Source organism: Ambystoma mexicanum, chromosome 3q (genome assembly GCF_040938575.1).
Source record: "Ambystoma mexicanum isolate Mex_15411 chromosome 3q, UKY_AmexF1_1, whole genome shotgun sequence".
Classification (NCBI taxonomy): domain Eukaryota; kingdom Metazoa; phylum Chordata; class Amphibia; order Caudata; family Ambystomatidae; genus Ambystoma; species Ambystoma mexicanum.
Window position 1 is genome coordinate 1,297,134,214 of NC_090926.1, and position 27,681 is coordinate 1,297,161,894.

Genomic DNA, 27,681 nt, shown 5'->3' on the forward strand with positions numbered 1-27,681 from the left:
ACTCACAGCTTCCTTAGGCATGCAAGATCTCTTAGGACTGGAAGACCTAGAAGACTGGGATACAAACATTTTCAAGAGACAATTTCTTCATTTCAAGAGCATGTTGCATTTCCATTTCCCTTACTTTGAGATCCTGATGTTTGTTTTCAACTTTGACTTGTAACTTTTTAAACTCTAACTCAAGTCTCATTTTTTCAAGAGACACACATTCTGGACTCAGTACTGGACCTGGTAGGGTCCCTGTGGCTAAAGGTTGAAGCATAAGGCCTGTTGAGGTAAAGAGGGTCTCTCTTCCTGAGACTCCTCTAACTCTTCAACAATATTAGAGTTAGACTTTGAATCATCATCATCCTCATCATCATCATTTTCCAAATTTACTTGGATAGTAGGTGTGACAGGCCCACTACCCAGACTGATTATTCAACAATCTTGCGATTACTTCATTTTTCTTTCCTTTAACAGGGAGAGACCTGACTTTACACATTTCTTTCAGTTGCTCTACTGTCACAATGATCAGGGCTTCCTGTCTGAAGTTATCCATATCTGGCATGTTACAATGGCTTTTCTAGTGGAGCTTAGCCTTGTGAAGGTTTTTAGTTGAACAAAAGTAAAGCAAACTCAATGTAACAACTCTACAATATATTCTCACCGCCTCACACCAGTGTTAGGCAAAGTTTGAATGCAGTACCCTCTGGGAACACTACAAACAACTATGACTAAAGGTATAGGCAACCCAACCTTTGGCATAAGCTTGTACTGCACAGTTTTGGTAGCGTGTTGATCAGCCAGGCTCACCTCGAGAGGGGAAAAAGTGAGCAGTAGTGGAGTTACACAAAATTCACAGTTACAGGTATTCAAATAAATTCTTACACTTAAGGTTTCTTGCATACGAATGTTAGCATGGTAAAGGTCAGGTAACCCACTAACCAATATAAGCTCAAACTCTGCATACTGATCTCACTCAAAAACTCACACAACCATCTCTCGCACAACAAGCCGCACGCACTTCACAACACTGCAACACCACATAAGCCTTAACAACAGCACACGCGGACTGACTCCGATCCGATACCCGCACCAAAGCTCAGCACCCGGTGTATACTGAGTTGAAGCAGCCAACAGAACACCACTCCTCTCACTATCCTACTCCCTTCTTCACCTTACTAACCCATCCCAACTTTATCGTTTACAGATCCGCCTGAGCGCCTGGGGACCAATTCCGTTGGTGACGGTGCAAATACCTTTAACATATAACAAACAATTATTAATTTATCAGTCAGCTATAAAGCCTTCTTCAGAAGGGAGCAATGGAATAGTAACACACAAATATACTTCAATACTGTACACCGAGTTTCTGAATCAGACAAGACTCTTTGGGATGGCCCACAGACACAACCTACACGCACAGGTGACTTCAGTAACAAGGGTGCTGGGGACATTAATATCTTACTGTTGGCATTCAGACCACTATTTAAAAGTGTTTTACCCTTGTGTTTTCTTTGGTTATGGAGTCTAACCAACCCCATAGGCATCATCTTTTCCTTTGTGTAACACAGCAACCTCGGTGCAGTGGCACAGGGAAACCTTTTCAGGCTTTCCTAAGGTTTAAATACCTTCTCTGGGATAAACTACTGTTTCCCAGGTAAGTAAAGTGAAATTGACTTTACTAGTGAAATTGACTTTACTAATCGTTTAATTCCTAGACTCCGCACACCCTATCTTACAATAGAGTGCTGGAGGGGTTACTTAGTATCCCCTATGTCTAGATACTCATATAGCAGTCAAATGCTACCCTTTCCTCTAAGAAAAGCTGGTGGTAGTGGTTTTGCAACGAAGTACCATGAATTTTCTCGACTGCAAACTATTTATAACTCCGGTCATGTTAAATCACAGAAGCCATGTTTTTCAAGATGGCGTCTGAGCCCCCTTTGTTTAAACAGGTCCTGGTCTTTTTTGCACGATTTCTTTTTGGTAATGTCCTTCCAGAGTTTGTCTCTGTGCGCCAAAACTAGTTTGGTCTCTTTGTTCATTCGCCTTTGGCAGCCTTCAGGAGTGAAGACCGCCTTTGGCGCCCGAGTGTCTGGGGACACAGGAAGCGGGGGGGGGGAGGGGGTGCCCAAAACTCCCTGTGCTTAGTCTCAAAATGCACTCTGTGGTGATTGGCTGGCTGACTGTCCGGCAAGGACAGCCACCCTGCTGGGTGAGTGACAGCTCGGCTAGAATGAATGGGAGAGAACTGAATAAAAGGAGAGTCTCTTGGCTTGGAAGGCAGAGTCGACCACTGGAACGACTCCATGCCAGACCCATGCTGGAGAACAACAGTTACAGGTAAGTAACTTGTTCCTTCTCCAGCAAGGGGTCTGGCATGGATTCACATGCTCATGAATACAAGAATACCTAGCAGTACACACATGCACAACCACAGGAGCTGGCAAGGCTCAACATTAAGCATCTCTTACCTCTTCACCAGGCTCACCTTCAAGCAAACAGGTTGCCCAGCACTGTTTGGCCAACTCTAGACTCCTCTCTGGAATCCTGGTAGACGCAGTAGAATTTCGTGAAGGCGTGCATCGACCTCCACGTAGCAGCCCTGCAGATGTCCAGCAGGGGCACACCAGACAAGAACGCTGTAGTTGCAGCGATCGCTCTGGTCGAATGGGCTCTCGGACGGCCAGGCAACGGTCAGTTTGCCAACCAATGACAATGGGTGATGCAGCCCGAGAGCCACCTGGAAATGGAACCCCTGGAGAGGGCCTTCCCTTGGTTCACAGGTCCAAAGTTCACAAACAGCTGTGATGTCTTTCAAAAAACTCTTTGTGGGGTCCACGTAGAACCTCATCGCTCTAGCCACATTCAGCGAGTGCAAAGTCCTCTCAGCCAGCGACGAAAAGAAAACAGGTAATACCAAGGGTTTGTTGAGATGGAAGTCAGACGGCACCTTGGGCATGAACGAGGGATGCGCCTTAGCACGATCCTCATTTCGTGGAACGTCAAGTACGGAAGCTTACAGGAGAAGGCCTGGCTCTCTCCCACTCGTCATGCGGAGGTGATGGCCACAAGAAATGCTGTCTTCCACAATAGGAATTTGAGAGGCGCCGAATGCAGAGGCTCTAACGGAGGACCCATGAGCCTAGTCAGCACCACATTGAGCTCCCCCGCCGGGGCCTTCACCGGCGGGAAAGGGCAGAAAAGTCCTTTCATGAACTCCTTCACCAGGCGATGCGACCAAAGCGATGACCGCGACGACTGCCCGGAGTTCTGGTGTAGCGGGAGATAGCCGCCAGATGGATTTTGATAGACGCGTGCGCCAGCCCCGCCTTGGCCAGCGACAGCAAGTACGGCAGCACTTGAGGGGCCGCAATACGTAGAGGGTTTATCTTCTGTGCACGGCACCAGATGGTGAACCTCCTCCATTTATGTCCGTAGCACTTAAGAGTCGAAGAAGCCATGGCCTTGGCAAGTACCTCCTTGCAGTCCGCCGGGAACTCGTACCCTCCAAATCCTAGTGCTGCAGGAGCCAGGTCTGCAGGTTCAGCGACCCCGGGTCGTGGTGCAGAATCGCGCCTCATTCCCTGGCGAGAAGATCTGCATCCGCCGGAAGCTTGACTGGAGGGGATGCTGACATGTCCAGAAGGTCTGGGTACCATATCTACCTCGGCTACGCCATGCAACGAAGATCATCCTGCACCGGGACAGTCTGAGTTGACTGATGAGTCGCAGAAGCAACGGCAGCGGTGGAAACGCATAGAGGAACGGGCCGTCCCAGGGGAATGAACGCATCCCCCATGCTCCCCGGCTGGGGAAACCTGCTGGCGAACCTCAGGCACTTGGTGTCCATCGCAAATAGATCGATCTGGGGATTGCCTCATTGTCGAAACAGTAGTTTCACCTGATCCTGCCGAAGTTCCCACTCGTGACAAGAGCGCAGCTCCCTGCTGAGTGAGTCGGCGACAGTGTTCTTCACTCCTGCCAGATGAAAGGGTACCAGGAACATCCCCTGGGTGACGTCCCAGTACCATATATCCTGCGCTTCCTTGGAGAGAGCTGGGGATCTGGTGCCCCCTGCTTCCGAATGTAGAACATTGTGCTGGTGTTGTCGGTGAAGACCCGCACCACCTTGCCCTTGAGGGACGGAAGGAATGACTTGAAGTCCCAGAACACGGCCCGGAGCTCCAGGACGTTGATGTGCAACGACTTCTCCTCCCTGAGCCAAAGGCCTCTTGCGTGGAGATTTACGGTATGTGCGCGCCATCCCTCCAGTGAGGCGCCTGTTGTCACCGTCTCCTCATGCGCTGGGGTTTGAAAGAATGTGCCCGCTGCGATAGGCGCGCGGACGCCCCACGACTGAATCGCTCGCCGGAATGTCTTGTTGAAGGAGATCTGGTCTTCGAAGCTTCCCGACACTTGTATCCAATGAGCGTCGAGGAACTCCTGCAGCGGCCGCACACGCAGCCTGCACAGCCGAACAAGGTAGATGCATGACAACATCATGCCGAGCAGGGACTTGATGGACCTCACCCTGGCAACTCCCATGGTCATCAGCCGTTGTACCTTGCCCAGGATGGCTTTTATCCTGTCCTCCGACAGTGACGCCAGGCGCGTCACCATGTTGAGTCTGGCTCCCAGGAACCGAGCGTCCTGCGATGACACCAAGCAGGACTTCACATAGTTTATCGAAAACCCCAGTTCGGGGAGCAGGCGGACTGTCCTCGCTGTGTGTTCGACGGCGAGTTCCCTTGACTTCGCTCAGATGAGCCTATCGTCCAGATAGGGGTAGATGTGGATCCCCTGCAGGCACAGCCGCGCCGCCACCAGTGCCAGTGCCAGGCACTTGGTGAAGACCCTTGGGGCCAATGTTAAAAACCGAAGGGAAGGGCCTTGAATTGAGAGTGCTACCCTTGGACCACGAAGTGTAGAAACATTCGATGCCCCTTGTGCATGGGAATATGGAAATACGCAGTCCAGCGATGACAGGAAATCATCTTCCTCCAGCTGTCCCAGCACATGCTGAAGGGGGACCATCCGGAACTTCTGGGATTTGATATTTTTTTTGAGGCAGCGGAGATCTAGAATGGGTCGCCAACCGCCAGTCTTCTTTCGGACGGGGAAGTACTGCAGGTATACTCTGAGCCTCTTCGGGGCAAGCTCTATCGCACCCTTTTTCAGCATCGCTCGTACCTCGAGAAGCAGTTGTGGAATGTGGTTTTCTTACCTGGCCACAGGTGCAAAACGGGGACACTTCCTTTGGAAGTCCAGGGTGTGTCCGGGGGCCAGGGCATCCAGCACCCAACTATCTGTGGAGATGGACTTCCACACGCCGAAGTTCGCCAGCCGGCCTCCCACCGGGGTGCTTGTGTGGGGGCCCGATGTCACGGCCGGTTCAGTCCTGCTTCGCCGAGGCCGTACCACCTTGGGTCCCTTTGCGACAATGATTTCCTCTGGCCTTGCTGCAGCCTCTGTAGGCCTCCTGGGATGAAGAACGGGCCGCTTGACGGTACAAAAAAGAGACGCCACCGAATCCTTTGGAGGCACCCTGGGACTTGCCTCTGGAGGACCGAAAGGACGGCTGTCGTTGCTTGAGTCTACCCAAGGCACGGGCCATCGGAGTCTGCCTTGATGGCCTGCAGTGACTCGTCCACTGTCTTGCCGAACAAGTTGTCCCTGTTGAGGGGCATGTCCAATTCCCTCGCCTGGACGTCCTGACGGAGGTTGGTGGCCCTGAGCCAACCACGCCGGCGAAGGCAAATGCTGTTGCCCATCTGGCAGAACCCAGTGTCAGCGATATCCGTGGCCACCGTGATGGCATAGTCCGAAGCCAACTTGCTTTCTTGCAGGATTTCAATGGCCTCTGCCCCTTTGTCGTCTGGAAGGAAGTCCAAGAGAGGGGCGATTTTAAACCAGAGCTCCCCGTCGTAGCGGGCCACGATGGCGAGAGCGTTGGCCACCTTAATGGTCGTCACCACCGACAAGAAGACCCGTCGTCCCATGGCGTCTAGCTCCTTTCCCTCGCGGTCCGGTGGGGAAAAGGATGTCGATGCCGCCGACCCTGCAGATTTCTTTCTGGCGGCCGCCGAGACCACCGAGTCCGGGGACGGCAGCACCCTGAGGCACATCGGTGCAGTATTTCTTCTCGTACTGATCTCTCTTCGCTGGGGTCGAGGATGGGTTCTTCAGGAGGGCCAGCCCTTCGTCCCAAATGTCGTCCAACAATGGGACCGAGAGCACGGTCTTCCTCTTGGCCTATCGTCGCTGATAAAGGAAACCCTCTTTTTCCTCAGGGTTGAGCTGAAACAGCTCCAAGGCCCTAGAGATCATGGCATGGAAGGATCCAATCTCATCGGGGGGAGAAGCACTGGGTACTGGCAACGGGAGATCTGTTCCATCGTCGTCGGTACCCATCGTCGCCGGTTCCGGCTCCGTCTCGTCCCTCGGCAGAGGGGGTTGTACGGTGGAGGAGGACTCGTCTCCTCTTGGTTGGTGGATCCTCCGACGGTCCAGGCGCCGGATCGCCCGTCTGCGTGGGCAGCCTTGTCCATCTCCGTGCACAGCATGTACAAAGCTTGTAGGATGTCCTCCAATCTGTCCTTCGGTGGTAGAGGCGGTTGCGACGGGAGGGGCGTAGGGTCAGGTTCCTCCCCATCCTGCCGTTCCTCGTCGATTCCCCCGTTGCTTTCCCCATCCGCCTCGTCGGGGTCCTTCCCGTAGGACCTGGCCTCGGCAAACTTGTTGTCCAGCACGGCCTTCAGGCCTGAAAGCTCCTCTTCGGAAGAGATCTCTGCATCTAGCTGGATCACTGCGCCCCGCCCCCCCCTTCTTCTCGGCCAGGGGCGACTGTCTCGAGGAGATGATTGGCCTCTTCATGGGAGTCTTCTCAATGGGCACAAATGATGATTCCCTCCGCGCGCGCAGGGAAACTCTCGCCTTGGTGGATGCCTCCTGGGAACTGTCAAAGTCGATCGGGCCGATTGCTCAGACTTCCTTTTCTTCGCCAAGCCGGAGCACTGGCCAAGAAAACGTTCCGTAGTCCACATCCTAGGTAGATCCTGAACAGAGGCGTCGAGTCACCCTTATCTTCGGCCATGTCTACGCGGGGTATGCCTCAAGAATCTTCTGGAATCCTCCAAGAAGTGAAGTTCAACGAAAAATCGCGCGACAGTCCCCGTTAATTGGATGATGAATCGGTGGAGCTTGAGGCTCAATTGACCAAAAAAATAGATAAAATTCTCTGAAAAAAATGCAATACGCAGTAAAAGCGTGAGAGCTATAGCACAAGGACTCCCAACACTTGAACGTGCGGTAAAAATCTAAAGATGGCTGCCAGAGGAGGGCTTAGGTAGAGGGCAGTCATTGGCTGGGGGCAGTATGACCCAGTGATTGGTTATTAGGAGAAAGACAAAATGATTTTTTCTTTACCGAGGATTGCCAGCCTGACGACCGAGGATGCCCAGCCTGACAACAGGGAATATTCATGAGCATGTCAATCCATGCCAGACCCCATGCTGGAGAAATGTGCTAATTCCCTTCACCTTAGAGAACCCCAGCACGTTTGCTGGATTTTTAGGACTTGATTTTTTTACCTGGAAAGAGTGTGAGCCTTTTTTCCCCACTTCCTCATGTATTTGGATGTGTGTTTTACTCTCGTGTTCTTTGATTATGGAGTTTTAGATAACTCCATAGGCATCATCTTTTCATGTGTGTTACACATCACCCTCAGTGCAGTGACTCAGGAATGTCTTTTAGACTTCCAAAAGGTTTAAATACCTTCTCTGGGATGAACTCCTGTTTCCCAGAGAATGTAAAGTTAAATTGACTTTACCAGTCTTTTTAAATTTCTAGACCCATCACACACTATCTTCCTATAGAGTGCTGGAGGGGTTACCTAGTATCCCGTGTCTTGAAACTCATGTAGCAGTCAAATGCTAAACTTTCCTATCAAAATGGCTGGTGGCAGTGGTTTTACAACAAACTACCATTATTTTCCCACCGGCGAACACCGGTAGCTAAAATTCACGGGAGCCCCGTTTTTCAAGATGGCGCCTTAAGCCCCTTTGTTTAAACAGGTCCCCGGTCTTCTTTTTTCTCCATTTCTTTTGGGAAATTCATATTGTTTAACTGATAACAGGGAATAGAAGAAGAGGGGTTGCACGTTACAGAATAAGGCACTACATCTGTTGTACATCTGAGCATTGCTGCCATTAACTTAAAAATGCAACAATCTATGATTTTCTTAAACAAGGTCCCATAACAATCCCCTTTAAGTCTGTCGAATTTTGGTTAGGCTATAATGAGGAAAGGTGGGCAAAACTATAGGCTGCATTACATGACCTGTCATTTCACTTCCTATGTCTGTCTCTCGAGCCATGATCCTCTCTAGGTTGGATGATTGCAAAAGCCTCTTTCTAAATCTACCTGCTTCTACTCTCCGCCCTTTGCAACTCACCCAGAACAGGACTGCGAGACTTGTCCTTGGCCTCAAGCCCTGGGATCATATCTCTCCAGCCCTGAAATCTCTTCACTGGCTCCCAGTGGCTGCAAGGATTAAATTCAAGACTCTGCATTGTCCGCAAGGATTTCTGGAGCCTCGGTCCAAAATACCTTCAACTGTCCCTCCATAAATACCTTCCCTGTCGAGCACTTTGCTCCTCCACCTCCAATTCCCTCAGGGTCAGTCGTTTCGCAAAGAAACGGGCTGGGAGTAGATCTCAGTCTTCGGGTGGAGCCTCCCACTGGAGCAGCCTCTCTTCCACTCTGAAACTTGAGGAGAACCATCTCCAGTTCCGGAAGCACCTCAAGACCTTCCTCTTTGCTTCTGCCTTCGCTCTTCCTCTCCTCTGCTGATCTGTTCTGCTTCAGCATTATGCATCTGGTTACCCTCTGATTTCAGGCCCAGGTCATTTCTCACCCTGCCACACACCCGGCACTGCCTCCTTGAATTTGGGTTTCTATTTGTAATCCTACAGTCCCCGACGCCCCCTTTTCTGCACTTAGACACCCCCTGTCTGTGCCTTAAACCTAGCACTTGCCATTTGCTGGCTGCACTACCACGGTTTTATTTTTGTATTCCTTGCTCAGCACTTTCCACTTCTTCCCCCCTTCCCTCTCCCCTGCACTTGCACAATCTCAATGCCACTGGGCCTAGTAAGATCGTTTTTGTTCTCTCTTGTTCCCCTCTCTTGCCTAGTCGCGCTCTGAAACACTTGTGTATGAGCGCGATACAAATAAAATATCAGTAAGATTTTACTCCCTACGTGGAATCAAAAGACGAGCAGTGACATTATTAGCGTTCTCTCCTGCGCCGCGGCTCTGCTGCTCACGGGTATGAACATATCAGTGGGGGTTCAAGCCGAGAGTAGCCTTTATGTTTGTCGTTTCCCGTTTGTGTTGGGATTATAGGTGTAGAGGAGCACTCCTGTTTCAATCTAGTTTGTGTTAAATGCTCAAGGAAGTTATACAATTACTAAATACAAACTCAGGTGCTAACAGAGACTGATTCTGGGCTATAGAATCCAATCTGAACAGGCAAAATAAACAGGGTCACTCTACACCAGAGTGACCTATTCTCCGTGCACACTCTTGTGCATGTAACCATGCAAATCAAAACTTACTTTTCAATTGTGATGTACTCTTCAATAGTCGGGACTTTTTGTATTAGCATTGCAGATTGTTGTGTACATAAATTCATTGCTTGAATTGAAGGGCTAGAAGAGCCCAAAACGCGTTGCGCATTAAAAATCAACACAAAGACAATCAAATTGAAAGAAACGAAGCCATACATTTGGACTACCCCATCTGTAAAAGACAGGGAATAGGAAATTGTGGACTAATTATGTAAATTAGAGCGACTAACCTTACCGTCACATTTTGTATGCATGTGTAAAGAATCACACTGGGAAAATGTGATCCCTTGAAAGTATATTTTGTGTTTATGTAAGCAATGAATTTATGTACACAACAATCTGCAATGCTAAATTAATTGCGAGTAAGATATAAATTCCGTTTTTGGTAATTCACTTTATTTTGAAATATTAAAAAAAACTAATACAAAAAGTCCCGACTATTGAAGAGTACATCACAATTGAAAAGTAAGTTTTGATTTGCATGGTTACATGCACAAGAGTGTGCACGGAGAATAGGTCACTCTGGTGTAGAGTGACCCTGTTTATTTTGCCCGTTTGTGTTGGGCGCATTTTCCTGTTTTGGAGAGTAAACATGGGTAGTGTATCTATTTGTTAGCTGGAAGGCTAGTTGAGTAAGAGAGACAGTTCTGTTCACAGGACAATGCAATGCGGATAGTAAGCAGAGGCCCAGGATTTCTGATCATCAAATGCTGTGGTGCATTTATTCTAATGCACCCATCATCCTTACACTAATTATGAGGGGCATGTTCTCCTGGCCCGTGAATTACTCCATTGAAGTGGCACATGAACTCCTATTGGCATGTTACTGAAACATTCTTTTAGTTGCCATTATTCTATCTGCAAATAGTGTATGTTGTCTGGAGTTGACAGCCACATCAGTTATATACAAAATGTCAAGCCACTTTCTGCATTGCCTGAGTATTGTTAACAAATTAATAGCCACAACTAAACTGATTGTTCCATTTTTTTTGTTCTATACACATTTTACTTTGCACAGGAATACCTTTTTTTAGATACTGTGGACGTTCTTGCTTGGAATGGTTGATGAACTCTTGATAATCACCTATACCTATAAAAGATTTGTTTTGATAACTATAAAACTGAGCAACAGTTCCCTAGCACTTACTGAGTCCAACCCTAAAATGGTTTGGGGCTTGTCCCCTAATGTCATCAGTTCCAAAGTAAGATTTTTCCAGAAGGTTTAATCTGTGATTGGGTGATGCCAGTGGTTATGATACAACCCCATCTTTCCTTTTCCTACCGAAGATTGGTGGTGGTGTGACCAAAGATTTCCCACCCCCACCCCACCTCCACTGGGCTTCCCATATAGTGGTGGGATTAGGAGAGAAACATCTAAGAACTTTAGTTACTTTTTAATTCAACTTCTGGAACATTTGCTCAAAAGCGTTGGCTTTGGCAACCATCGTTCGTGAAGCACATAAGTCCCAATTCCTAGCAGGGTTGGACTTATTAGGAACGAGGGACCTTGTCTTGGGTTCATCCGTGGGAGTTTTACTTGATTTCTATCAATTTACTGACCTGTCTCAAACTCGTTCTAAATTGCAGTTTGCTCTGTTTTTCATTTGCTTTGCCATATACAGTAAAAGTGTTGCTCTTAACAGCGCCAACTATTGCATAACTGTCTTAAGGGTTGTTAGGCAAGAGTTGGAGCAGTACCCTTTGGATGCACTACATCAACATTGTCCTCCTGGCAATAGGGACCCAACCTTTGGTATAAGTCTGAACTACACAGGTTGGTAGTGTGGCTGAGCAGCCAGGCTTATACCAAGAGGGGTCAATGTGGGCTGTAAGGTTATCACACAGAGATTCACAGTGGCAAGTATCCAATTAAACACCAAGACTCAACGTTTCTTGATTAAACAAATATTAATTTATTAAACAGTCAGTTGAGCTTTAGAAGGGAGCAATATATATGTAACAAAAATATACTCCAACATACGCATTCTTAGTTTCTCTAAATCAGCAAATACCCATTTGGGATGACACGCAGATTCTTCCTACACCTTGAGGTGACTTAAATATGTAGGATACTGTGGACACTAATATATCACTGGCACATTTACAGCAATACTGAGTTTGGTGTCAAAAAGGAAAAGGTTAAGGGAGAAAACAACGGTTAACAAGTTTCGGAAACAGGTAAGCACTTTTAAACACCCCATCCCCCAATTCAATGTAAATTAACCCTTTCCCAGCTACACAAGTAAAGAATGTGTGACTCTTCGGAAGGACAGATCAAAGCACAATGTCAGAGGATAGAAGAGTCTTCAGGGAGTCGGGACTGCCAAAGCCAATTGAACAAAGTCTGGGGGAACAGAAGTTCTTCTTGAAGTTAAGTAAAACGTAGTGCACAATGTTATAGAGAGTTTGTAGATTAAGAAATCACGGTTGGGCCACAAGTTCGGAGGCTTGTGAAAGGCAGAGCTGCAAGCAACTCTACAAAAGGCAGGACATGCAAGCCTCAACTGAGGACAAACACACTACACAGCAAGAGGTAAGTACCGCTTAGTTCACAGTACCTTAGGTGTGAAGAAAATTGGTTCCAGTTGGCTTCTGTTCCATTCCAGTTGTAAGTGAGGGACAAAGCTGCAAGCAACTCTGCAAAGCAACCAAACCAAGTCTCCACTGAGAACTAGCAAGGCTACACGACAAGAGTTAAGTCCTCTCAATTTTACAGTACCTTTGGTTAGACGAAAAACTGCTTCCAGCTGGCTTCTGTTCCTGTGTAGGTCTGCAGATCCTGTGTTCCTGGGCCTCGGTCGTGGGCACAAGCGGAAGGACGTCTGGGGACTCCTGCACTACGAAGGGAAAGTTGACAGCAGCAATGGGAAAACTTCTGATCAGCGGCACTTCACTGTTTCTGCTCCGCGCGGCTCTCGCAAACAGCACCACCGCAGTTCTCAAATACCTTAATCGACTTTCCTCACATGTGGGGTGCAGCACTTTGGTGAGGTGGCTCAGGCTTGGTCAGTCCTGCTTCAGGGAAGTCCCGAGGATGTTCCAGGTGCTCAGGAAAAGCGATCCACCCGACTGGTGTTCCTCTCCCTGGCAATCAGTTCCTGCAGCAGCAATGGAAGTACAGCCAGCTCCGAGAGGATGTCCAGACGAGTTCACCTTGGGATTGATTGGTCCCACCAACCCAAGGGGAGTGGTCGTCCTTGCAGGGCTTCTCTAGAGAGACAAAAGGTCTCACTCTCTCCAGGTTTGAAATCAAAAGTCCTAAAGTCCAGCTACAAGAGCTGTCTCTAAGGTAGAAGGGAATTAGCACATTTCTGAGATTTCTCCCTAACAAAGGTAAAGTGTTAGTGTTCTAATAGCAGCACCCCCAATATGAATGTATATATGCATAAAACAGTAGTTGGGTGACAATGCTCATGTGAAGTTTTCATTGGTTATAGTGTAATCCAAAGCTTAATGACTAATTGTATATTTTGGTCCATCTTCTATCCAGTTTGAATTATTAGTATTTTGTGTACGTCTCATTGTAGCATTCGACCACTCCCACAGCACCCTTACTGCTCAGCTAGCCTCCATTGATTGGGTTTGGCGAGACTTCAGTGTCTTCCCTGTTCACCATAATAAGCTGGCCTCTCAGAATCCACCCCAGGACCAGAGGTCTCTCTAAATCTTGCTGGCCTATACAGGAAAACTGCTTGCATACCGGGTACTGCATTTTCTACTCTAGGAAAGACTCGTATTTAACTCTAAATAACTCTAAATAACTCTTGAAACTGTAACCAACACATTGTGGCAGCTTTTGCTTTACAAAATGCAGTTACTGGAAGTGTAGTGATTTTTCCCTTTGCCTTTTCTGCAGATTATGTTTTATAATGAAAGTGCATTCTCTCTCATTGAGTATAATTGAAAAGTGAACAACCTCATTCCACATCCTGAGAGCTGGGCCTGGGCTGCCACATCATGACTACCACTTGGAGAGCCTAGTGAGCTTGAGGGGAATCGGTAGCCATACCAATGTCGGGAAGATACGCCTAAAGACCCTGAACACAAGGCTGAAATAAAATCTGTCAAACATTCACCTCTCATGACACTCATCTCCTACGCTGCCACTATCACTCCCAGTTGAACTCACCTCCTACGCTGCCACTCTCACTTGCACTCACCTCCTCCGCTGCCGCTCTCACTCCCAGTTGTACTCGCCTCCTACGCTGCCACTATCACTCCCAGTTGAACTCACCTCCTCCGCTGCCGCTCTCACTCCCAGTTGTACTCGCCTCCTACGCTGCCACTATCACTCCCAGTTGAACTCACCTCCTCCGCTGCCGCTCTCACTCCCAGTTGTACTCGCCTCCTACGCTGCCACTATCACTCCCAGTTGAACTCACCTCCTCCGCTGCCGCTCTCACTCCCAGTTGTACTCGCCTCCTACGCTGCCACTATCACTCCCAGTTGAACTCACCTCCTCCGCTGCCGCTCTCACTCTCGGTTGTGCTCAGCTCCTACGCTGCCACTATCACTCCCAGTTAAACTCACCTCCTACGCTGCCACTCTCACTTGCACTCACCTCCTCCGCTGCCATTCCCAGTTGCACTCACCTCCTCCGCTGCCGCTCTCACTCCCAGTTGTACTCGCCTCCTACGCTGCCACTATCACTCCCAGTTGAACTCACCTCCTCCGCTGCCGCTCTCACTCCCAGTTGTACTCGCCTCCTACGCTGCCACTATCACTCCCAGTTGAACTCACCTCCTCCGCTGCCGCTCTCACTCCCAGTTGTACTCGCCTCCTACGCTGCCACTATCACTCCCAGTTGAACTCACCTCCTCCGCTGCCGCTCTCACTCCCAGTTGTACTCGCCTCCTACGCTGCCACTATCACTCCCAGTTGAACTCACCTCCTCCGCTGCCGCTCTCACTCTCGGTTGTGCTCAGCTCCTACGCTGCCACTATCACTCCCAGTTAAACTCACCTCCTACGCTGCCACTCTCACTTGCACTCACCTCCTCCGCTGCCACTCTCACTTGCACTCACCTCCTCCGCTGCCATTCCCAGTTGCACTCACCTCCTTCGCTGCCGCTCTCACTCCCAGTTGTACTCGCCTCCTCCGCTGCCACTATCACTCCCAGTTGAACTCACCTCCTCCGCTGCCGCTCTCACTCTCGGTTGTGCTCAGCTCCAGGTCATCCTCCAAGTCGTGAATCTTCAAATCGCTAGTTTTCTTCTTTTTCTTCTTGCCCTTCTTTTCTTTATCTTCCTCCTCCTCATCATCGCCGTGGTCTCGTAGCCGACGCTGCTGCATGATGGAGAAGTGGTTCAGGATTTTGTTGCGCCTGTGGGCAGAAAGGGAGAAGGTGTTCAGCGTTCGTGAACAGTCAAGAGGCTGCATATTGTAATAAACCGATGAGTACAAATAGCCGAAACATCAACACCACCAAGGATTATCCACAAATACATTAAAAAAAAAAAAAAACACTTTTGCAAAGGTAAAGATTTCGAATGATATGTGTAGTTAAGATGGTGCCAGGTAGCGTGTACCCTGTAGAGGCACTTAAGGCTACGTAGAAATATTGACATCAAAGCAAATCCCTCCTGTATAAAAAATAAAATAAAAAAGGCACAAAAACGGCTTTGAACAGTGGGTCACGTCCTCCAATGCCCACTTTCGTAAATTATGTCAAGTAATGAATTTGTGAAAGGTTCATCTTGAATCAAACCACAATAAAAATGAATCCTCACTTTTGTTTTTCATTTATAGTTCTACTGCGACTTGCTGGCTCAACTCATGGCTCCCAAAGCTACACTGCACTCTATGGTTCCGTTTGTAGTAACTAGTAACATGGTAATGTGCACAGGACTGGACCGCACTTCAGTTTCTGGATTTATGTGTTTTTCAGATCCCTGTTAATTATTATGGTATTTATTTTTATTTATTTGCATTTTTAGAGTGCACTTGAAGCCTGTGGGCATTGAGGCGCTGTTACAGGATTATGAAAGAACTTTTGATTAAGGTAACAGGCAACCAGAAGTCTTTTGGTTACAGAAAGCACGGACAGTGTTCGCAACAGCGAAGAGCAGGGTTACAGGCAGAAGCATATAAGCAGTGGTTAGGTATACAGCCTGCATGAAGTCATTAGGTCTTTAGGTAAAGAGTTTGGTTTTGATGGCTTTCCGGAAGGCTTGGTGAGAGTCTATCATTCTTAGGTGAAAGGGAAGTGCATTCCAGTGGGTGGCTGCCAGGGTAGGGAAGCTAGATCCTCCCGCGCAGGCTTTCCAGGTTTTGAGCCTGACGATCATGTTAGAATAGCACTTCCTGAGGGGTCTAGTGGCGGTGTGCTTGGTGATTCGCTGAGCAAGGTATGGAGCAGCAAGCTCATGGAAGCACTTATGCGTGATCGCCAGGGTTTTGAAGCCAATTCTCTCTTTGACAGGGAGCCAGTGGGCCTGCCTTCTGACTTCGGATATGTGATCTTTCCTGGAGGTTCCTGTAGCCGCCCTAAGGTCGGTGTTTTGGACAAGCTGGAGTTTGGCCAACTTTTTGCATGATGTCCCTAGGAGGAGGTCATTGCAGTAGTCCAGCCTTGAGCCAATTATTGCCCTGGCAATTGTGAGGCAGTTCTGGCGTGAGAGGTAGGGTCTGGCTGCGTTAAGGACTTTGGAATAATAGACTAATGAGGATGCGATGGCATTAACCTGTCTGTCCACGGTAAGGTTGGAGTCAAGGTATACTCCAAGTGTCTTTACTTTGTTGGAGACCTTGATGGAGTTATTATCAATAGTGAAGGATAAGAAGATTCCAAGATGGTCGCCGGGGCAACGAGTCGCGTCTGAGCCGCGCTCTCCCCGGGCCACCGAAAAAGCACCACATAAGCAGCGTTCTGTGCCGCAAACCAAGCGTTTCGTCCCCCCTACACTCACAGAAGCAGCCGATCCTGCCGTTAAGTCTCGACGGGCGGGGAACGCTCGATCCCGAGCGAGACGGCGACCGCCCCTCCCCCATCGGGAGCCCCAGGCAAGTCGGCAGGGGAAGCTGCGGGAAGGCGCATACCGCGAAGGTAGGGGGATGGACCCAGGCCCCTGAAGCGACCTCACCTCCCTGACCAGACAACCCGCGGGAGCGTCCACGGATCGGGAGATAGGCGGCACCTGTGGCCGCTCCGGAGAGCCCGGCGACACACTCCGGTGAGGATTCCAAGCACCGGACTCGAGGGGCGATAAGGCACGAAGGCCCAACGAGTCAGGCAGTTGGCGGCGTCGGCACAGGGTGAGCCCCCCCCCCCCATGGTCAGTACTGGCGTGGGCGTTTGAGACCCAGCGGAAGAAACCCCACGGCAGAGGAGGGGCAAGCCAAGGAGGGGAGGCAGACACAGGAAAAGGGAGCAACCCAGGGACCCCCCGCACCCCACAGCAAGGACCCAGCATTGGGCGCCAGCCCGCAGATACTCCACAAAAAGGGGCGAGGTGGAGAGCGCCAGCCGGCACCCCAGAGAACATACCAGCAGGGAACCTTGAGACCCCACGGAACAGACGGACACACCGGGCCACCCAGGTGCCGCCCTGGCTGGTAACCCACGTCTGGAAAGGATACACAACCCGGAACGAAACTCCAATCAGGCAGCACCAACTGTGGAGGGTACCCCGCTCCGGGAAGTCGAGGGGTAACCCAGGAAGACAGCAACGGGTGCTCCCTGGCGGGGATACCATATAGATCTGTGGGACAACGTAAACTCGATAAACTCCCTTGGGAACTCTGTCGGACCATGTCAAGGGCAAAAAATAAGATCACCGCTCCTCTGCAGACCCCACAAGCCACAAGGCAAGAAACAAACATACTACAGCTGTGGTCAACGGACAACACAGCGCAAGCAAAAGGGAAGCAACAGGACATACAACAGGGTGAAAACATGGTGCAGACAAACCCTCACCATCCACCCTCGAGAGATGACATGCAAGCATGGTTTCAGGACCTACAAGAAAAATTCATGTCAACAGTCCAGGAGCAGTTCACGACAATGAGAGACGACATGAAGCAAGCGGTTCATGATCTCAGGACGGACGTGGCCAAATTGGAGGAGAGAACGGACATATTGGAAAGAACGATGCAGGGGGTCGAGGAGGAGACGCGCCAGACGAGCGAAACCCAGGAACATCTGGTGAGACTCGCACATAATCTGGAGATCCAATGTGAGGACTTGGAAAATCGCTCCAGGCGCTCAAACATACGCATAAAAAATATGGCAGAAACAATATTGGACAAAGATCTTAAGACAGCTGTGAAAGAGGTGTTTAGAGACATTCTGGAAGAACACGAGACAGATACAATTGGCGTGGACAGGGTCCACAGGGTGGGACCAAAGAGATCTGGAGCGCCAGGAGAAAGACCACGGGATGTGCTGGTGGCGCTTTCCTCCTACCCACAAAAAGAGCAGATTCTGAGGAAAGCTAGAGATATGGACCATATAAAGATGAATGGACAGGAAATTCAACTATACCAAGACTTGGCCCTGATCACTCTGCAGAAAAGGAGAGCGATGGCTCCCCATATCAAGGCTTTGGTGGCAAAAGAAATCCGCTACAAGTGGACCTTCCCCTTTGGGCTGACCTTCACTTGGGAAGGAAAACAGAGAAGAGTGTCCACCTGCGCAGAGGGCTTTAACATGATGGGGCTCCAAGAAGATGGGGAAGAAGAAGATCAGGCAAAGGCTAGAGCGGAGCAAAGGAGAAAACCCAAAGGATGGGACACTATCAGGCAGAAAGGATCAAATAAGGGAAGAGAAGATCGCAGGTAGATGGCACGATTAAAAAACGGAAAGGGAACGACGGGGGCACACGTGAGGCAACCATACTACGCTTCAGTGAGGTGGAAGCTGAGAATATGAAACGGCACAGCAAAGGCAGAGTCGGTGGCCGGGAGGCCCCAAACGGCTTGGAATCCGGTAAGGACAAATGGGAAGGTGGGGTTTAGTATCCCCCACGAAAAAGTCCCCTGAGGGTAAGATGGGCAGGGAGCTCTGGGTGCAACGCCCGTGCATCAGTAGGAACCCTCGCCCAACTTGGGGGCAAGTTGTTTGGTTCATGGTTATTGGTTGGGGGGGGGGGGGGGGGGGGAGTTAACGGGGAAAGCACACGGAACTGGAGACATGAATATAAAGGTGACACCAAAGCAAGGGATCCCAACAGCAAAGACTATGAACACTGGGGGATGGGGAAGGTACGCATTGTAACATATAACATAAGGGGGATGAACCACCCCACGAAAAGGGTAAAGCTGGAGAGACTACTCAAAAGGGAAAGGGCGGATCTCCTGCTCCTCCAAGAAACACATGTCAGAGCCAAGGACAAGCAGAAATCCAGATTAAAGGGCTTCAAAATATGGGCCCAATCGAACTCCACAGAAAAAAGAGCGGGGGTCTTGATAGCAGTGAGGGAAGGATGGGACGCTAAATTGGAGGACGCTACTGCAGATAAGGAGGGAAGATATGTGTTCGCTAATGTGGTATTGTCGGGACTGCGGATCACTCTTGCGTCAGTATACGCACCCAATGTGGGACAGGATGGCTTTTTGAGAGATACTCTGGGTAAACTGGAATCCTTTGCAAGAGGGGAGGTGATCCTGGGGGGCGACCTGAATATGGCGTGGGACCCTAAAATTGACAGAAGCACGGGTAACATACAAGGGCAAGGGGCACCGTCGAAACGCCTTAAGCAACAAATGGCCCAACTAGCCTTAAATGATGTGTGGAGGGAAATGAAGGGGCAGCAAAGAGGGTACACATACTTCTCGCATGTGCATAACTCCATGTCAAGAATTGACTACTTCTGGGCCTCGGTTGGCCTGATGGGCAAGATCCAGGGGCTGGAAAAGGGGGCAATAGCACTCTCGGACCACGCACCACTGTGGTTAGATGTGAAAATCCCGGGGAAACCGAATGGTCTATGGAAGTGGAGATTGCCGGAGGACATAATCCGAGACCCGGCCACGGGGGAAACAGTACGGGATATGATAGAAGATTACTTCACACAAAACGACAATGGGGAAACATCTATGAGTATGGTCTGGGAGGCGTTTAAAGCGCTGATCCGCGGAAGGATAATGTCACTGAAAATCACGAAAGAGAAACAGAGGCATTTGTGGGAAAGGGAACTGGAAAGGTCTGTCACAGAACTGCAAGGGAAAATTGTGGCACAGCCTTCTAGAGATCTGAAGAGGGCATTGAGACATACACAGGGCCAACTTGAGATGCTTCGTACGAAGGGGGCGGAAAGGAGCCTGATATATCTAAAACAAAGGTATTATATCAAAGCAAACAAGGCGGATAGGCTTCTAGCGAGACAACTCCGCGCAAAACAAACAGACACCACGATCAAAAACATCACAGACACAACAGGAGAACTCCGCACGCGCACACTAGACAGAGGGGAGGTTTTCAGAGAATACTACCAGAAGCTATACTCTACAGACCACCCGGACGCAGACGCACAGGACACATATTTGGAAGCCCTCACCCTCCCACAGACCTCAGAACCAGACAGGCAGGCCTTAGAGGGCCCCATCAAAGAGGAAGAGGTTAAAAAGGCAATAAATGATCTCCCGATAAATAAAGCTCCAGGCCCGGATGGCTTCACGGCCCCATTTTATAAAAAATATGCGGATCTGCTAACCCCTGTCCTAACAAGGCTACTAAACTCATTTAAAGAAAGTGGTAACGTGACCCCCACAATGAACGAAGCGAAGGTCCTAGTATTCCACAAACCAGGGAAAGACCCCTCAGACCCGGCTTCATATAGACCAATCTCACTGATCAATATAGACGCCAAAACATACACTAAGATTCTAGCTGCTAGACTTTCCCCGCTTCTCCCGAACCTAATACATCTAGACCAATCAGGCTTTACCCCGGGAAGACAAACCCATGACAACCTTAGAAGGATTATCCACCTAGTGGAAAAAATAGGCATAAAACAGACCCCGTCTATCCTTCTTGCAGTAGACGCAGAGAAAGCGTTTGACCGGGTGGAATGGTCCATGTTGTTTAAGACCCTGCACACCATGGGATTCGGGGAGAACTTCATTGCGAGAATAAAAGCGAATTATAATGTCCCAACCAGCAGAGTGGCAATCAATGGGGAGGTTACTGAAAAGATTTGCATATCCCGGGGAACAAAACAGGGATGCCCGCTTTCCCCACTGCTATACACTATCTTTCTAGAACCCCTACTTTGGAAACTAAGAGAAGCCATACACATTAAAGGGATAGATATGGAAGGCACACAACACAAGGTTTCCGCATATGCAGATGACATGCTGCTAGCACTGGAAGAGCCGAGTAGAACACTGGGGGCAGCGATAAGGGAACTAGAAGAATTTGGGGCTATCTCAGGCCTAAAGATCAATAGGAGCAAAACGGAAATCTTAATACTGGCAGGTGACAGAGGGGAGATAGGGAGAGTAGCCAAATCACTGAACCTGAAGATAGCAGACTCTGGCATTAAATACCTGGGTATAACGCTCACACGAAGGGTGGAACAACTCTATGGGAATAATTACCCGCAACTTCTAACAAAATTCCGTAGGGACCTGGAGAGTTGGAACCCCCTCATGATCACGTGGTGGGGCAGGATCCAGGCGGTAAAAATGACCATACTCCCAAAAATATTATACTACTTCCAGGCTCTCCCGATAGGGGTACCCAGATCATTCTTTAAAACACTCACTAAGGCTATCACAACTTTCGTATGGAAAGGGAAGACGCCAAGACTCGCCAGGGCTATCATGTCCACTCCGATTAGGGAAGGGGGGCTGGCGCTTCCTCACTTCCAGAAATATTACCAGGCGGCACAGTTAAAATTACTACAGGAATGGCTAGGAGATGACCCACAACCGATTTGGGCCGCACAGGACAGAGCAGTGGCTAGAACACCATTAGTGGAACTCCTCTGGAAACAGAAACAACATAGACACCCCAACATAGAAATAAGCCAAATTATGAAAACAACAATGGAGGCGTGGGATATACAAACGAGAAAGGGCGTAATGACCACCACGCTTGGCCCGTTCACCCCAATCAGAAGAAACCCGCAATTCCCACCTGGGATGGAGCAGGGGGCATATGAATGCTGGGAGGAGGCAGGAATAACAAAAATAGGGGAAATGTTCTTCAACAATGAAATAAGATCATACGAAGAGTGCCTCATACCCTCAGCCCGCAACACAAGGGAGAAATTTAGATACGAGCAGCTGAAACACTGGCTCAAATCCCCAGACATAGCCAAGGCGGCAACAAGATCTCTTACCCCATTCGAGACATATATCACAACTAACTCAGGGGCAAGGAAATGGGTATCGATCCTATACTCCTTTATCAACTCGCAGGACGAAAAAATCAAGTGGCCATATATGAACAAATGGAACAAAACATTGGGCGAAGAACCGACAAGGAAACAATGGGAAGACCTCTGGACGCTGATCCCAAAGATGACAAGATCCGCACAAACAAGAGAAATGTGGACAAAAATCATTACCCAATGGCACTACACCCCAGAAAGACTACATACAATGTTCCCCAACTCGTCGAACCTATGCTGGAGGGAATGCAGAGAAGTGGGGAAGTGGAAACACATCTGGTGGACATGCAAGGGAATAACGTCCTTCTGGGAAGAGGTCAAGGGAGAAATGGGCAAAATTTTTCCAGAGGCAGAGCAAATGGGGGAGGGCGTCTGGCTGTGTGGGATGAGAGACGACAGAGCCAAAAGACTCAAAAAAGCACAATGGAGAAGCTTTATGGGCCTCCTCATAGCAGCATGGACAACAATAGCCCACAATTGGAAGAAAAAAGACACCCCACTGATATACTCTTGGCTCCAAAGAGTCTGGGCCCATATGGCGATGGAAAAAGTCACACACACCATCCAGGGAACGAAAGACAGATTCGTAAAGGAATGGGAAGGAATTCTGGAGTATCTCCAATCGGACTTTATGGAACAGTGGTGCCCACATAACATTAAGATATCAGACATTTTCAATGCTTAATATGATCCCTGTAGTACAACGCACACGTCCCCAGGGGGGGAGGGAGGGGTGGTGGGGTGTTGGGGGGGGGGGGAGAAGTTATTGTAATGTTGAACACATGTTGACGTGTTGAAAATAATAAAGATGATTTAAAAAAAAAAATATTGAAGGATAAGTACTGTTCATCCAGATTGCCAAGTGTGACCCTATGAGCAGGAGTTCCGTTTTTTCACTATTGAGGCAAAGCCAATTATCTGCCATCCAGGATTGGATAGTGGAGTAGACGGTGGCGATTGTGTTGGCGTCTGCCTCAGTCTCCAGTGAGTGGAATGAGCACATGCGTGTCATCCGCATAGTTGGTATACGAGATGAGCAGGAAGTCGAGGATACTGAACAAAGGCCTTGTGAAGAGGTTGTAGAGTGTGGGCGCGATACAGGAACCCTGCGGCACACCGCATTTAATGTGACTGGGGGTGGCAGAGGCCGAGTCAGAAAAGACTTTCATGGCCCATTCTTGGAGAAAGGAGGTAATCCAATCACAAGCTTTAGGGGAGAAGTTAGCCGCAGTTGCCAGATGGTGGCACAAAGTGTTATGATCCACTAGGTCAAAAGCTGCGGATAAGTCAAGGAGCAGAAGGAGCGCAGGTTTGCCTGTGTCTCTTAGATCGTCCATTTGATTCTTTAGTTCCAAGAGAGCCATTTCAGTGCCACGTGGTGGGCGGAATCCAGATTGCTGCAGGCTGAGGAAGCCGGGTGTCTCCCAAGAATGTTTGGACTTGCAGGTAGGCTGCTTTGTCCAGGAGGATTTTGAGTAGGAAGGGGACGGTGGTAATGGCCCAATAGTTCCCTGGGACCGATGGGTCTAGGGAGTTTTTTTTTTTTTAAGAAGCGGGCGGACCCATGCTTCCTTGAGTCCAGTTGGAACATGGCCAGCCCGGAAGGAGGAGTTGATGAAAGCGGTTAGGAAGGGTGCTAGGATATGGGCAGAGTCTTTAGCGAGTTGGGCAGGACATGCGTCTCCCTTGCAGTTAGAAGGTTTAATAGATTTGAGGAGGGAGATGACTTCCACCTCAGTCATATCCTTGAAGTCAAAGGGAGGGGAAGACTCAGTTTTGGCGGTCGTGGGCTTTTTGCTGTGCAGGTTAGAAATGTGGCGGTTGAGGGCATTTTTATGTCCACAGATTTTGTTTTGAAGCAAGTTAAGTTTATCTAACATGGCAGATTGAATACTGTTGCACCAACTTTCGTCCTTGAGGAGGGAAGGGGGGGTGGGGGGGAGAGAGGCAGGTTTTTCAAACTCCTTGAAGATGGTGAAGATTTCTTTGGAGCTGGATTTAGAGTCATTGATCCTAGAGTTGTAGGATGCTGCTTTAGCTGTGTTAATGTTCTTTATAGGATATGGAGATGGCCTTGAAGGCACTTCTGGTAGCTTCAGAAGGGTTGGTTTTCCATGCGGAGAGAGCATGTCTGTTCTGAGCGCGGACCTAGTATCGAGAAGCAACAGAGCGCTTACAGAGCCCAGGACCCCTACCTCAGTTGTTTCCTGCTCCAAAAACTACCTTGGAACTTTGCTGAACTTTTGGGCATAAGGCCCCATTCAACATCGGATTGGTCTTTCGAAGTTAGGATTTTGTGATTCCTGGGACCAGACACTGGTATACGATTTACTTAGCTTTCCATATCTTACCTTTCCTTTCAGGTACTGTGGGGTATTTCTGGAATTAATACACAGTCTATGTGGAAGTATATATGTGTTTTATATTAGTATGTGGGATAGTAACCTGCTTATAGTCATTTTTCATTGCGTGCGTTTGGCCATATCACATTTTTTATTTTATTAACTGATTGCCTAAGGGTTATTCTTGTCCGCTTGCCTTTTGGACTCATTGTAGACCCCTTACCAAGCTCACCCTTCCTTTGACTTCGCCTGGACTACTTGCCTTGCTTCCTTGAACTTGTTTGCCTATCTCTCCCAGAGTTGTCCCTGTCCCAATCATAAGGTGGTCTCCTATACATCTGTCCACCAGGTCAGAGTATAGAAAACCAGTCCTAACAATGGTCTGGATGTAATGGCCAGGGTGGTAGACCCAGAATATAGAGGAGACATTAAGATCTTACTCCAGAATAAGGAAAACCCAAGGAGAAGATTTTTCAGGAAATTCTCGAAAGGCACTATTTCCCAAACTCCCAGAAGTGCCAGCGCTAGACTCCACTGAGAAGGGGGATAAAGGCTTTGGGGAAGCAGACCAGGATCCAGACCCCCAAACCTAGTGCTGAGGGAGAAGCAGAGATAACCCCAGATTTAGCATTCTCCCAACACAATGAGCCTTTGTTGGGTGATGCCTTCCTCCGTCATCTCTAAGGAGGAGGACAGAAGAAAGATAGTCCATATTTATTAAAACAAAAAATGTTTTGTTAGGTAGGGCTTTCCATATAGGGGAGACACCACCAGCGAGGGAACCCCGTTATCCCCAATAGTAGTCCCCAGATCTCCTACAGGATTGTGTTGGAAATCGCACATGCCCACCTCACTACCGACATTTGGAAAGAAAAAAAACCTAGGGACAGGGTCTGAGCAGATTCTGTTGGCCAGGGATATACTCGGACATCAAAAATGTTGTCATGGAGACCACCAGGGGGCGGTCAATGGTGGAGTAGCTGCAGGGCGACGTGCCTGAGAACCGCCACAACGGCTCCCGGTACAGCGGAGGACGAGCTGCACGGGGGGCGGTGAAACCAGCTGACCTAGAAAGAGGCCAGGTGAAACGCTGCAGACAGTGGGCCGTGGGGCCCGTGACACCGGGTGACGGGGAGGGCCGTAACTGGCCGACAAGAAGTCGAGCAAGAGGTCTGGAGGAAAACCCCATGCTAGATGAGGAGAGTAGGCTGCGGGACGGTGCCTCCCCTCCCTTATACCCCGTGGCTGTCGCACCGAGAGAGGAGGGCGCAGTGACAAAGCGAGGTTACGGGGAGCAGCTATGCCACTGCCGAGAGCTGAGGTGGAAGAGGTGCCTAGAGGGAGTACAGTAAGGTACAGGGGCAGCACCTACACGTGGCCAAACCAGGAAGAACAGACCCGAATGGAGGTGACACTAGGAAGGGGACCCATCTCCCCGTACCCACCGGAAGATTGCGGTGGACTCCCTGAACAGCGGTAAACACGTGGGTGACCCAAACATGTGGCACAGGGGCCACCCAGAGACTGAGACACCAGCAAACGGGCGAATCTGCATGGCCGGACCTCCAGAGAACCAGATTCGCAGATAGTGGGTGCACATAGGATCTGGGCACAGAGTCAAGGTGGTGCACCAGAAGACTAGCCCTGGAGACCAGAGCATCATCTTTCTACTCTGGTGGGAGTGGAAGGCAAGAGACATCCGAGTACAGACAGACTTTGGAGGTACAGCGACCCATGGGCTCATGCTCCAGGCATAGTTGAGGTGATTTTTTTTAAAGCACCAGAGCTGCAGGGGTGATATGGCTGGACAGGCCAGAAGTTGGGGTTGAACTTGAAGACCTGGAACCTGGGGAACAGACCCAGAAAAGAGAGCGGAGGCAGGAGGCATTCCTCGGATGTTAAGGGACTGTTTGTGCGGCAAGGACAAGCTATGGAAGTATGCCTCGGGGAAGGTGGACAGTAAGCGACTGGCGTTTGATAACCCTCTTAGATGAGCTAGAAACCAGCACTCACACAATACCAGTATCCCGAAAGAGGAGAGATGGCCGAGAATAGTTTTTAAAAATCTATTCTAGGCAGTCTTGATGGGGGTGCAAGCACCATGACCCCATAGTTCTGTTCCATATGTTACTTCAGGTATTGTTTGGGCTCGATAAATCTTGGAGAATCATCAAGTGTGCCGCCCATACAAGTGGCAGAGACTTCATCTCCGTTGTGAACAAAGCAGTAGACACGGCAGCGAAACTGGCAGCATATTTGCCAGTACCAGACATTCCAAACATCCAGTGCTTCTTAACATGCGGTTGCAGTTAACGGCTCCATAAACTGCATTACCCATTACTGAGATTATTGAAATACAAGGCCAAGCACTGCAAAGGGAGAAGCTGCTATCGCAAAGAAGGGAGTGCACGTTGGTGTGGGGACAGACTACTACTGGAAAGTTAGTTATGCCGCAAGAATTGGCCCTAGTGGCGTTTTATCATCTCCAATCCTGTGCCCGCCTGTCCAAACAGCATATTGAAGCGGATATACAAGAAGATTGGTATGTGCCCAATATTCAGGAATTACTGTTCATGTTCACATCCAATTGTTTTGTTCTACAAGAAATACAGTACTGGGCAAACTCTGAGAGGTACATTGCCCCGCCCAATTGGTCCTTCGAGATCTTCACAGACTGGAGTGAAAGATGCAATACTTTTAGTTACCTCAGTTGTGGTGGGTCCTTTCTCCCGTTGGATTCAGGCTGGTCCATGTGCACATGCTGCTGCCAAGTCAGCCGCCAGGTTTTTGGTGAGAAAATGGTTACCCCGGTGGGAGAGGGGGGTCTGGGGGTGCAAAACACTTTACTTTGTCAATGAAATTGGAGCTCCTTTAGGAATAAAACACAATATGTGCTCCATTGATCACCCCCAAGCCAACAGTGTTGTGGAAAGGATGAACTGCCTTTTAAAAACTAAGCTTTCTAAATTGTGCGACATTAAAGAAAAATGTGGTCTATTGCCCCCACACCCCTGGTTTTATTCAGTTTGAGGACTCTCCCCAAATGAAATAGTAATGAGACGCATGTACACACCATAGTCTCTTGTACATAGTGCGTCTGATGTGCACAGGGCTGCATCAATTTTGTATTTGACTCAGTTAAAATGCATGAAATACCTTTCTCAACAATTTGCTCCACGTCGAACGGAAGAAAATGAAACCAACGCCACAACAGAATCTGTGAACTCGCCACCATAACAACTATATACTGGGGAAAGGGTTTATGTGAAAAATGTGTCTGCAGGTGGAGCGAGACACACTGCAACAGACCTTACTTGGTAGTGTATGCTACTCTGCTTGCGGTCACAGTGAAGGAATTACAATATTGGTTGCACTGGTCTGATGTTA

General features: G+C 49.1%; 1 protein-coding gene across 6 annotated transcripts in view; it reads right to left on the reverse strand.

Moving 5' to 3' along the window:
- GTF2F1 (general transcription factor IIF subunit 1) overlaps positions 1-27,681 on the reverse strand; it is a 208,776-nt gene that overhangs the window by 121,481 nt on the left and 59,614 nt on the right. For all 6 annotated transcript variants that reach the window (XM_069604407.1, XM_069604408.1, XM_069604411.1 and 3 more), the window contains exon 7: positions 14,747-14,940. In XM_069604407.1, the coding sequence (XP_069460508.1) occupies positions 14,747-14,940 (194 nt within the window). The remainder of the gene's footprint in view (positions 1-14,746; positions 14,941-27,681) is intronic.